Source organism: Pipistrellus hanaki, assembly GCF_964339955.1.
Source record: "Pipistrellus hanaki genome assembly, chromosome: 2".
In the NCBI taxonomy this organism is placed as follows: Eukaryota; Metazoa; Chordata; class Mammalia; order Chiroptera; family Vespertilionidae; genus Pipistrellus; species Pipistrellus hanaki.
The window spans coordinates 30,392,494-30,406,035 of NC_140504.1; the positions used below are offsets into that span (position 1 = coordinate 30,392,494).

Genomic DNA, 13,542 nt, shown 5'->3' on the forward strand with positions numbered 1-13,542 from the left:
TTTTTTGTGTGAGCATGCAAAAATTAATTTGTGTAAATACTACATTATATGGTAAGTGTATATTTCATTTTGTAAGAAACTGCCAAATTGTCTTCTTAAGTGGTTATACCATTTTACATTCCAATCAGCAATGGATGAAAATTCCTGTCTCTCCAAATCCTCTCCAGGCTTTGTAGTTGTTAGTGTTTTGGTCATTCTAACAGGTAGTGGTATATCATTGCTATTGTAATTTTCAGTTCCATAACAATGTTGAGTATTTTTTCATTTACTTGCTTGCCATCTGTAAATCTTCTTTGTGGGGTATTTGTTCAAGTTTTATTTTTTTCTCTCATTTTAAAATAAGATTGTTTATTTTCTTACTAGAGGCCCGGAGCATGAAGTTCATGCACAGAAGGAGTCTCTAAGCCTGGCTGGTGATCAGGGCCAATCAGGTTCCTACCTCTCTGCCTCCCCGTCTCCTCCTTCACTCACCACCAGTGTCCACTGCCATTCACCCTTGGATCCCTGTACCAGCTGGGGTCCTAGCCCCTATTGGGCAATTGGGAACTGCAAGTTGGGGAGGGGATTAGGAGGTTGGCTGGCAGGCCCCGATCAGGTGATTAGGGCCTGCCGGCTGGGGGAAAAGCCAGCTGCCACCACAGCCGGTGGGCAGCTGGCCGATCGGGGCCTGTCAGCCAGGGGAAGGAACAGGGGGATGGGCCTGGGAAGTTGGCCACTGGCCCTAAGGAAAGAACCAGCCCTTAGACCCACTGAGAAAGGGGCCACGTTCGCAGCCACCCACCCCCAGTTTTCCTTCCCAGCGGGGGCCTGGCCCCAATCGGGCAATTGGGGCCTGCCAGCCAGGGAAAGGGACTGGGAGGTTGGCCAGCAGACACCATTAGCAATCGGTGACTGCAGGCTAGGGGGCAGTTCCTGCGTTGAGCATCTGCCCCTGGTGGTCAGTGCACACCATAGCGACTGGTAGTTCCAGTCATTCTACAGTAATGGTTGCTAGGTTTTAAGTGTTTGTCATGGGGCTATAAAGTGCAGCATAGAGAGTAGAGTCAATAATAATGTAATAACTATGTATGGTGTCAGGTAGCTTCTAGGTTATTGGGGGAAATAATTTTGTAAATTAAACAGTATAACCACTAATCTATACAACTAAAACTATTATAAAACAATATTGAATGTGAACTTTAATTGAAAAAAAAAAATATCCTCCCCCCATCTCAAACACACATAAAAAGAAAAAAAATTAAAAAGTTTGAATACAATATAGAAAACTATCTTGATTTACTTGGGATAGGAGATAATTTCTTAAAACTGAAACAGTGCAAATTAAAGGAAGTTGATGATATTTAATTCAGCTAAAACTAAGTCTTTCGGCTTTTTTTTTTTTTTTTTTTAAAATCAAAAGATAACATGAAGAGAATGACTATATAAGTCATAAGTTGGAATAAATGACTTTCAACACATACTATACAAAAATTATCAGTACCCAGATATACAAGAAATCCTGATTCAATGACAACAAGGCAAATAATCCAATTAAGATAATGAGCAAAAGATAAATACACAAATGAATGTTTCACAGAAGAGGAAACATCTTTGGGCAATAAATATATTAAAGATGTTCTGGCTCATTAGAAATAAAAATAAAATGTAAACAACAAGACAATACATTTTTAAACAACCAAATGGGAAATATGAAGTCTGACAATGTTAGGTATAGACTTTTGTGCGTGAGTTAGGGTTTCAATGACAAAATTAATTTCAAATTCCAGATCTGCTACTTATCAGTGGTATCATTCAAACTCTGCCATAAGTTTCCTCACCTACAATATCTAGAATATGACTTCTCTGCAGGTTTGGGAGGAACAATGATAGTGCACAACCAGCATCTGCTATAAAGTTTGGCTAAGAGAAGAGGGTCATAGATAATGGCTTCTAAAATTGAGATAAGTTGGGTTGGTAGTCTAGGAATATAATGTTTAATCAAATTTCATTCAACAGAATTAATTCAGAGTTAATATATTAGGTTTTAAATATAATTTTCAAAGCTAATAATAACAACAACAGTAATAATTAATTGAGGGATTACTATGTGCCAGACACTAAGTATAGTGTTTTTATTAATTATTTCATTTAACCCTTATGTTTTCTTTGTGGAGTAGTATTAATCTCCATTTTGTGGCTGAAGAAATTGAAACTGAAAGAATTTACTGAATTAGCTTGCTCAAGGTTATACAGATCTAGTTATTTATAATCTTGGGAGTAGAAGACAGGCCTTTCTGGCTTGACTGTAACTCCCTAGTGTAGATGGTTCCTCTTCAGCAGTCAGATACAGAAACAGAACTTTTGACTTATAAGCAATTTTCACAATTAGTGGGATCAAGATTAATATATATGCATAGAAATGCCAGCATTTCTTTTTTAAGGGTGAAGAATTTTAAGGACAACAGGGGGGTGGGGGCCTGCATGGGGAGGGGTTTGGGATGTGAATGGGGGCATGAGGACAAATATGTGAAACCTTAATCAATAAAGAAATTTTAAAAAATAAAATGAAAAAAAAGACAATTAAAAAAAAAGAATTTCAGAGTTTCTGGCAGTGGCTGTTAGGATTTCTAGTCTAATCTTTGTCATAATATTGCTATTTTTTTTTGACGACAGAAATGAGGAAAAAATAAAAGCGAAACTTTGAGTTGAGACCAGGTTACCTGAACATTTGTCTTTCTCTGTTATTTGAAGTTCCACTGGCCCACTCTAGAGGACCCACAATTTAACTACCTTCAGGAATAACTGGAATATCATGCAGAATAAAAGAGAATGATAAAATTCATGATGTATCCATACACAAAGTTTATTTTTAAAAAGTCAGAATTTTGCCCCTTTAGCTCCTCGAACCAACCAAAATCTTGCCCTACAACCCATATCTTAGCATGGCTTTCCAAAGACAGATAGTTGACTCTCAAAGTAGTCTTATGATGCAATGTGTCCTGTTGTAGTATTTCAGCTAAATGACTGCTCAACCCGTTCTATGATAGTTTCAATTTTGAGAAACTCATTGTTTCTTAAGGGAGCTTCATCTATCTTCAAGGAGCTCTAATTGTTAACAACAAAAACAATGATAATAGCTCATTTTTTACTGAGAGTTTATGATGTGCCAAATACTGTGTGCTAAATGTACTATATAAATTGTCTCATTTATCCTCATAATAACCTCTGTGACATAGGTGCTATTATTATCTTCAATTTACAGATCAAAAACATGGAGGTTTCAATCCATTTATCATAATTATAGCACCTGCAGACTAAACTCTTATTCACTTGGCAACGCTTAGATATTAGAAAACAGCACAGAACATTCAGAGTTAAATTTTAGCTCCTTTGGATCACACTTTTTATGTTTAATTGGTTTCCTACATTCCATTATTGTAGAAAATGTGAAATAAGGTGGACATCTGATTGAATGGAAGAAGAAAGGGAAAATAAGATATTTACTTCTTTACACTTAAAATTTGACATCCTAGGACCTTTCTGTGTTCTCTTTTATGCAGTCTTCATGGCTCCACCTACTTTAAAAAAAGTCAAGATTGGCTCTATAGAAAAGAAAACCAAATTTTCTGTACTATGCCACGACTTTTTATAAACCAATCTTTGCAGAAAGTGGACTCAATCCAAGAATTGTGCACTTCTAAACTATTTTAGAAATGTTTGTAGGTAATGCAAATGCAAAAATATTTATGATGGTAAGCATCAGCAAGATGGAGGTATTCACAAAGTTGACCAATGTTTGTTTCTTTCTAACAAATTTTTGGATGTTCTTTTCAAGAGCCTGTGTTAAAATTTCTTTCTATATTTATGTAAAATTATGTATCCTTGAAATATTTTATTTATAATTTGAATCATGTCTAAAAGGTTCAACTTTTCTTAAGGCAACAGAATTACTTTTAAGCTACTAGATATTATTGCAACCTTAAAATTAATATTTTTGTTATTAGACATTTGTAAGTCTACAATTTAAAATTCTTAAGACATAAGAGATGGCTTTAGTATTTTTTAACTTTCACTCTTTTCTTTTGAAATCACAAACACTACCCCTTACATACAAAATAATCTGAGTGGCCAGATTATTATGATCTGTGAACCCATAATAATCTGGCCACTCAGTGTATATCCTATATAATAAAAGGCTAATATGCAAATTGTCCCCTCAACCAGGAGTTTGAACAGCAGACAAGCGGGCTAACCGCCATGTCACCCTCCCTCTGGCCAGGCTGGCTGGACCCCACCCATGCATGAATTCATGCACTGGGCCTCTAAAATATATATATACTGAGTAGCCAGATTATTATGCATTCAGAGATCATAATAATCTCATAATAATCTGGCCACTCAGTGTATATAAAAACTGGGTGAGCTATAGTTTTATAGTAAAATATTTAGTCTAAGCCATGTGAAATGGATAAATCTGTCTTTATTAGTGTCTATTTTAGAAATCATACCCAGAGAAGCCACATTTATACAGTGCTTCCAGTTCCTACAGCTTTTCCATGTCTAGGAAAGGGAAGGTCACTTAATGGTAGAATGATCATGCCCATTTTCTGCTATTCAGCCTTATGTTACATGTGATTGATTGATGCCAGCCCACACAGGCTGTGCTGGCACCCTGTATCCAAGAGAAAGAAAGCCCATCAGACAGATGGCCAGTGTAAGAATAAAAATTAGGCTACAGTCTTCATTTATTCTGTTCATAGGCACAAATGAAAACGTATGTTAACCAAAAAAAAGGAAAAAAAAATCTGTGATGTATTTTCAGCAACTTGCATGGTGAGTGAATGGATTTTATGCTTCCATTTGAATCAGAACTAAGTTAAAATAAACTCCCAACCCTATTATCCTCTCTTCAGAACCACTTGTCTTGAGTCTGCCTGTCAGTACATTCTCCTCCCTTGCAAGATACAGAATAATCTCACTTAAAATCACAGAGTTCCCTGACACTGAAAAAGCTGACACTACTTGCTGTTCACTATTATCATATTACTCCTGAGTGATTGCTTAGCTACAGCTATACACTGTCTTATGGTACCAGATTTCTGAACGAACATTTCAATTTGTTTTTGGATCACTCTTTTTTGTTTGTTTGTTTTTTGGCAGATTGAGATTTATATATGCATTATTTCCAATTTCCACTGATCAACTTTTACAAAAACAAAAACAAAATCAAACTCCCAAATCTTTCTCAGAAATCCACCTAACTCCCACCTCTACCAACCTGTATTATCTTGCTTGAGGGTGGGGGTAGACATGAATTAGTATATCATGACGTATTGTTTTGATTTACCTGAACAGAAAATGTTGCTTGGCAAAACCAAAAAAACACAAACACAAAAACCAAAACACAACCAAATAAACAACTCTGGGATATCTTGATGCTTATATACTCATATAGAGCACAGTCCCTAAGTGTTTGTGCTGATTTTCATTAAAAATTTGATACTCTGTCTAGTGTGTAACATCTTAGGCATGGTTGAGTAAACATTTATAAAATAATCAGTTTCTCCAGAAATTTATCATTTGAGGTTTTCATTCTGTATTCATCTAGAGAGCAGATTTCCAAAAAATTCAAATACTCTAAATAGTTTTAAACTGAGTATCAAAAATAAAATGAAACAATAGCTAATGTAATCACTGACCAGTGAAATCAATGGCAATCATCAAGGAGGACCAAGGGCTTACAGAGTAAATGAGATGCATTGAGAACTGCTTATTAACCAGAAGGAAGGGGATGCTTACAAGGAAGGGGATGCTCACAAGGAAGGGATATATTTTTAAGAAAGAGATAGGAGACAGGAAACAAGAGAAGAGACAAGGGCAGAGAAGGAGGATGAAAGTGGCAGGTAGCCAAAATGGTAAAATAGAAATAAAAAAAAGACACTGTCAGAGATCAAGAGTGAGAGAGATAAAGCTGAGGATTAGCTACGAGGGAGAAAGTTCTTAGTGCAGCCAATAAACTAATACAACTTGGTGGCATTTTAGCAATGTGTGTTAAATTTTAGCAATTTAATCCTGAAAGCTACATGTAATATAAAAAAAACCCTCTGCAATCTTGTGTGTCATTTAGTTCATTACTTTAAGAAGGATGAAGAAAATAAAATTTTAGACTGCATAGTTTATTATTTAATCTATTCATGGCAACATTACATACATGATAGTAAGTAAATTTGCAAAATAAAGGGTAGAACAGACCAGATTTGCTGCAGATAATATATTAACTAAAGCCATTGTCTCCTATAAAATATCATCTTTTTCTAATAGTGGACGGCTGGTCTTAGATGAAAATGTTCCCCCAAATGACCTAGCACAAAATTGACCTGGGGAGGGAGGAATCCTTTTGCTGGTAGAAGGAAGCTCAGTTTTTAGCTGTGAAGGATTAAACTCTAGAATTCAATGGGAACTGAAAGAGAATTTGATCCAGGCTGCAAACCTATACTGTGGCTCACAGCCTTCTGAGGGCTGTAGGTCAATTCATAAGATATGGAGTCTGTCAATGGCCAATTTATCAAATTTATAAACACACTTATTGACTAAATCTTTGTTTATTTTAGCTCTTTAGAAAAAATGTTAGTTGTCCTATAGATAAATTTTAAGGGAGCAGGACTCCAGGTGTCTGGGGCTTTGGTCACTCCCTGTTCTTCACTCCCTCCCCACTTTGGAATTTACAGCCCAGACTGTGTGTGGCTTCAGTAATGAAGCAGAGCACTGTGAAAATTGAATCACTGTAAATGCTGTAAACAGTTAAAATATATTTTATTAAACAGGCAAATTCGGTCACTCTCCAAAAACTGGGGAAAGAATCTTAAAGATGAAAAAGTGTTAAAAATAAAAATCACAAAAATATTAGATAGCGCCAAAACTGGTTTGGCTCAATGGATAGGCCTGCGGACTGAAGGGTCCCCGGTTCGATTCCAGTCAAGGGCATGTACCTCGGTTGCGGGCACTTCCCCAGTAGGAGGTGTGCAGGAGGCAGCTGATTGATGTTTCTCTCTCATTGATGTTTCTAGCTCTCTGTCCCTCTCTCTCTTCCTCTCTGTAAAAAATCAATAAAATATATTAAAAAAAATATTAGATAGCAATCCATGTAAACTGATAAACTTCCAAATTAAAATTATGCTTGTATTCCTGAAAAGAAAATAGTCATATAATAAGAGCAGTAAAACAACAATCTTACACATAAAAAGGATATATTTCATAAGAATAAACCAGTGGTCAGCAAACTGTGGCTCTTGAGCCACATGTGGTTCTTTGGCCCCTTGAATGTGGCTCGTCCACAAAATACCATGGCCTGGACAAGTCTGTTTTGAAGAAGTGGTGTTAGAAGAGGTTTAAAAAATTTGGCTCTCAAAAGTAATTTCAATCGTTGTACTATTGATATTTGACCTATTGACTAATGAGTTTGCCGACCACTGAAATAAACCATTCTATGACTGGCTTTTGAAAAATTCTCTAAAATCAAATAAAACCATTAATATTTCAGAAGAATATATACATAAAATGTACTCATATTAATTATTCAATAAGATTATTTCTCCAAATAAGTTTTTAGTGAATTTCAAATTTGGTGAAGTCTAAAAATTGGTCATTTGGAAAATTGATTCTTCAGTGAATTCCATTTTTATGGATGGGACCACTTTAGCTTTCTTAAGATGACAGTGTTTAAAAAACTCAAAATAATTGCCAACACTTAAAAGTCAAGAAATTTCTTGGAAAGCTCTGAATTTTTATACTATTTCTGTTAGAGTAAAAAATGTACAACACTGAACCTACATTCTTATACAGCTACATTAGCTGGACTGGAATATGGATACTCCCTTTGAAAAGGTTGATGGTAGGGTGATCATATCATCAGTATGCTCATTACAGTCATTGGTTTCTGCCTGTTTTCCTGGTATAAGTTTTAGTAGTGCCAACTTTCACTATGATAATGTTCAGTTTGACAGCCAAATATATGACCACTCTAGTTAGTGATCTCTAGTTCTCTATAGTGCATAAGATATCCTGAAGACACAGCATCTGCCTGGGCTTTGCAAGCATTGGAGTATGTTATTCCTGTTCTACTACATCCCTGTCTAGTTCATGTATGTAGAAACATATGGCTAATTCTTCCTCAGTGATGAACAAAAAGGCTTTGTTGTGCTCTCTTCTTTAGTGTTACCTTCTGTTTGCTACCTTTTACATAGCATGGTCTTAAATTAAAGAGTCTGTGCAATATCATCTATTTTTTGCCTTATGGATCTTCATTATCAGATGTATGATATTATAGCTTTAATTTCTATGTGCACACTTTCATATTTATCTTTCAACCAGGATTTTACTAACAAGTTCATATTATATCTTCTTACCAATAAAGTTAAATGGTATTGACTACCAACTCCAAAACTAGCTAATTTAATTGGCAAACCTCTACCTGGTGCTTGATCTGTGCCAAGCGCCACGCTAAATATTAAGCATACAAAGAAGAAAGACATTATACCATTCATGTTATTGAGTCACTAAATATAGTCAGTCTTGGCTTTTATTTGTTTCTCATCTCTGCATGCTTTTTCTTGTCTTATCTTTCTTATGAAGGTAGTGCTAAATGATGTGTGTGTGTGTGTGTGTGTGTGTGTGTGTGTGTGTGTGTGTTGGAGGAGGAGGAATAAATTTGAGCAATGACATTCTACTTGAACATGTATATTTTGTACGCATAGAAACAACGAGGTATTAAAGAGCTAGGCTACTTGCTATTTCAGGTAAAGCTTCAGAGGTTTCTTGTTTCTTGGGGGTTAGAGCAATCTCAATTTAGACTTCTGAAAATGTGATTTTCATCACTTTAACCAGTGCCAGTTGTCTCCTCAAGGGTGACTAGCATCCTTGCAGAACCTTAAACTGAAATAAAATATTCCTATTTTTGTTCTTTTTTCTATCATCTCTATATTTTTGCTCTTTCTTCCAGTAGGGTGTTACTGAAAAGATACTGGCCAATAAAAGGAGCTTCTCATTGTTGTGAAGCTGACTGATACTTTGCCTTCAAGCACAGGGGAATACCGTTTTCTCCAGTCTCTCTGGTTGAGACTCTAGGCTCTCATGAGGCTTTTTTGGGAATCTTTTCTGGTTTCACCAAAAATTCCTTATTTGGTAGAGCTGGTGAGGCTCTGAAAACCTCACGCAGCCCCATTTCTAGATATTGACTATAAGTACTCTAACTTGGAACAGATAGAATACGATCCACTTTACTGGGAACCATGGTTTTAAGGCATCCTAAGTCAGATAAAAATGACACCTTTTTATATTTGGTAGGTGCTGCTCACTCTCAGAAACATGACTATTGGCATCTTTGAGGAAATGACCTTGATGTTTTGGTTTTTCAAATGAGTTTCAATGTAATGTGCTTGAAAGAGTCCTGAACCAAACTACCCAAATCTCCTAGGACACTAATGATAAACATGAATGCTTTATATACTGATTTGTATTTATTGTTTTATATTATAACTCTGATAGCTAAGAGACACTAAGATATTCATGTTCACAGTTGATAGCATTCTTACCCTTGGGAGAGAAAAGGACAAACAATACTGTATATTGAGCAATAATACTACTACTATATTTTAAGGAAACCAAGATAAAAACACTTGTATCTAAAAGTAATTATATCTGCCTCTCTGTTGGAAAGTTTATATCAGCATAACTAATAATTTTTAGGAACTTTCTCAAGGAGCACTGTCAGGTTAGCTTTCACGTGGTATTAAAAAGTTATACTTATTTCACCACAGGGATATACATGACAAGGACAATGCATATTCAATGCCAATTTTACATGGCAAATACTAAAATTCTTAATTTTTAGAATTTTGTTTATTTGTTTTAGGACCCATAAAATTTTTTTGTCACCACTTTAACTCAGTTAGGCTTGATGCAATCTATAATAATAAAAGGGTAATATGCTAATTAGACGAGACATCCTTCCGGGTGTCATTCCGATGTCCTTTCTGACAAAGTCGGGTCCAGGGTACCTGCTGGCGGCTGGAGGGTTGCAGCCCAGGTCCCTGGTGCCGGAGGGAAGCAGGTGCCAGCAGCTGGGGGAAGGAAGGCCTACTCTTACACAAATTTCCATGCATCAGGCCTCTAAGTTAAATTATAATTAATGATGATACTGGTAGCCTGGCTCTACTTCATATCAAAAGAGTCTGTATTTGTAGCGATTGCCAATTTCCATAGTGTAAATTCTCCCAGGATTGTTAATTTCCCCTACAGCTTTCCAGAATCTGTACAAGCTGATCCCAGCTTTTTATTAGTTGCAATCTAGATCTGAAATTGTACATAATCTTTTCCTATTGATCTTCTGAATAGACTTTAAAGATATATAATATTAATAAATTGTCTCTTAAAAATTATTTTACATATACCCATAAAATTAAAAAAACTGATAGGAAGAAATTGATAAAGACTTATTTTAACTTTTAAAAATAGACATTAACACACAGGTAAATAGATGTTGTGGCATGTTGATTGAAAAGTGAGAGCAGAGGGACTAATTCTGCCTTTCATATTCATCATTTAACTAAGTTTCGGTAACTCCTACGACCATCTTACTCAGATGGAATTCATGTCAGTCTCATGATATAAGTATCATGGAACCTTTTATTATCTACTTAAATTCCTTAAACTTAACTTTCCAAGGAAGTGTTATTTGTAATTGTCCTAGAAACAATAGCCACCTGTAGCCTAGGCCCCTCCCCTTCCCCATTCATATTACTGTAAATTTAAATTTTGTCTTAGGAGTTGTGTTTGGAGTAGGTGTAGAAACCATCTACACTTTCTTGCTAAATTTCTGGGGTGGTAAAGTGGGTGAACAAAAAACAGCATTGCTTTTTATTATCCATTGGGAGATGAGGAAAGTTCTTTGACAGAATTCATAAAAGAGAAAGAATTCTGATATGATGACCATGACCTCGGGCCAGGTGGTTGAGGGAAGCCTTGGTTGTCACAAGTGAGGAGAAACTCTAAATATAGCATTGAGGCTGTTGCACAATTTTTGCAATTCTTTGCCATGTGTCTAGGTTCTGGGGATGAGAGTATTAAAAGCTCTTTCACTAAATTTTTATAAAACATATTGGATGCAACTGGCATACTTCGGGACACTTCTAACAATCGTTGGAGTTATAACTTCTGTCATCTCCTCTAGAAACAAGCTCTTGGGGTCCTTAATATGGTTGGATTTTACTTCCAGAACTGAAGAAAGAGAGCCACAGAATTGTGCCATCACAGCCAGGATCAGGAACATACTTGAGAGCAAGAGATTGAGTTCATTTTTAATCTTCCATGGAAGTTTTCCCACTGTTATTAGTGAGCTCATGGCTAGGAAATTTGAATTTCACTAAGAGCTATGAATACAAAATAGCTTTAATTAAAGAAAAAGATAGTCAATAATTGTTGGTTTGACGTTTACAAGACAATAATTCTGGTAAAATCAGATTCCAAAAGAGAAATGGAAAGTTCTATTATGCTATTACCAGTAGCTGAGAATAAAATTATCTTAATTTGAAATAAATCTTCATGGAAGTTATAACAAACATACCGGGCAGCTTCTGAATATCTCTCCAGACATCTAAACACTGTCGCCTGACGAAGATGGTTTCGGAAATAGGCTGGGTTTAAAACAATGCTCCTGTAAAAAGATAAAAGCAACGCAAATGTTATTAGGTTTTTACAAGACCATTACCAGAAGTGTATAGAAATGAAATAACATGCATCCAATTTTATATACTATGTATTTTAAAAGATACTAATGAATGAAGCCCTTTACTTCCTATAATTGTCTGTGAAGACAAATAAACAAGCACTATTGAAAAGCTAATTAAGTTTGCATAATAAAAACAATTTTATTTATAACACAGAAGATTTTCTTTTTCTTTCTTTTTTTTTTTAACTGGAGGTCTTTTTACCTATGACAATGGCAAAGAAGATGAATAATCCAACTAATATTACATCTAAGACATGACACTATTTTCTTTTCTTATGTTAATAAGTCAGGCAAAAATCACAGGTTATTTATTACATTTCTATGTATAACAAAGGAAAAAGTTGTCAGCTACTGAATTTCCATAGAAAGAAAGGGACTGGAATTTGGATGACATGTTCTTTTACACTCCATATTGGTTTCTGTATCTCCCCTCAGTTGGATGGAGTAATGGAATGAAAGGAACCCCACACTGCTTAAAGACTCTGATTTTGATTTTGACACTTTTGACAGGGCCCTTATTCACTTCCGGTTTCCATTTTCTCTTGAAATAACAAGTCTTGATGTTTTTTCCATCTTTTCATAGAGTTTTGGAATTCAATCCAAGCTAGATGAGACAATGATCATTTCCCACCTGCCTTCTTCCCTTAGAGGTAAACTGGTAGACATTTTCCTTCCTTACCAGGCATTGTCCAAAGCATCTGATAATAATGAGGTGAACTAGACAGATGTAGTCCATGACTTGGTCAAAAACAATAAATTGGAGTTCTTAAATACCCTTTATGGGTCACATGGATTCTCTAAATTTTGGCAATCACTACTGCTAGACTGGACTTGTTTCTTTTAACCATAACACCATCCTACACGGAGCCACAGGAATCACAGATTCACTGAATAAAGAGATAGCACTAGTGAAAGTTTGAAATGTAGCTTATATGTTGTGTTACTGATATGGGATAAAAAGTATCACTAAACCAACAGAAGATTGTTAAGCAACTTCTTATGAGCCTTTTTTAATGAGTTGATGAGAATCATTTGGAATTAGTTCATCATTGAAGTGGTTCTTAATCTTTTTTTTTTTTTTGAGAGATTCACAGTGCTTTTTGAGAATCAGATGAAAGTTATAGACTTTTGTCCAGAATAATACACCTAACGATAATTGCCAAAATTTAGGGGATTCACATGACCCATTAAGGCTATTTAAGAACTCCAGATTTTAAAAAACCACACACATGCAGACAAAATGATTTCATTCCCAGAAATATTGCATATGGAAAAAATAAAGTAGAAAAGAAACATCTATATGGCCCATGTAAAATATAGAATTATATGATGATGAGATAGATAAAGTAATTAAGCTTACTTTAAGCACCAGTGAACAAAAAAGTAGAGAGGTTAGGGGACATTTCTAAAATTGCATACAACTAGTTAGTTGAAGAGTTTCAAGTTTATTGTGTTTTCCATATTTAGCCATAGAATTTTGTATTATACCTTACTGCCTTTCCTATGATGATTTCTGAATAGACAGGACTGAGTTAATGAAGTTTTTCTGCTCTCTATAACTTAATGATTTATACAAATAAATACATTACTTGTTTTGGTAATTTCTTTGTTTGTTTTTTATATATATTTTTTATTGTTGATAGTATTAAAGATATCTTCCCCTCCTTTTCTCCTTCCCCCCTGTTTTGGTAATTTCTGATTGAAGTGTTGGAAATTTAAAACTATTGTTATGAGTATATTCCAAATTAATGCCAAACTTCTAATACCATTGACTAATA

At 35.2% G+C, this 13,542-nt stretch overlaps 1 protein-coding gene across 1 annotated transcript in view; it reads right to left on the reverse strand.

The window, feature by feature from the left end:
* Nucleotides 1-13,542, reverse strand: part of SPATA16 (spermatogenesis associated 16) — a gene marked incomplete at its 3' end in the record, with an annotated part of 192,817 nt that overhangs the window by 113,521 nt on the left and 65,754 nt on the right. The window contains 1 exon segment of the mRNA XM_084874171.1: nucleotides 11,600-11,689. Coding sequence (XP_084730297.1) covers nucleotides 11,600-11,689 — 90 coding nt within the window.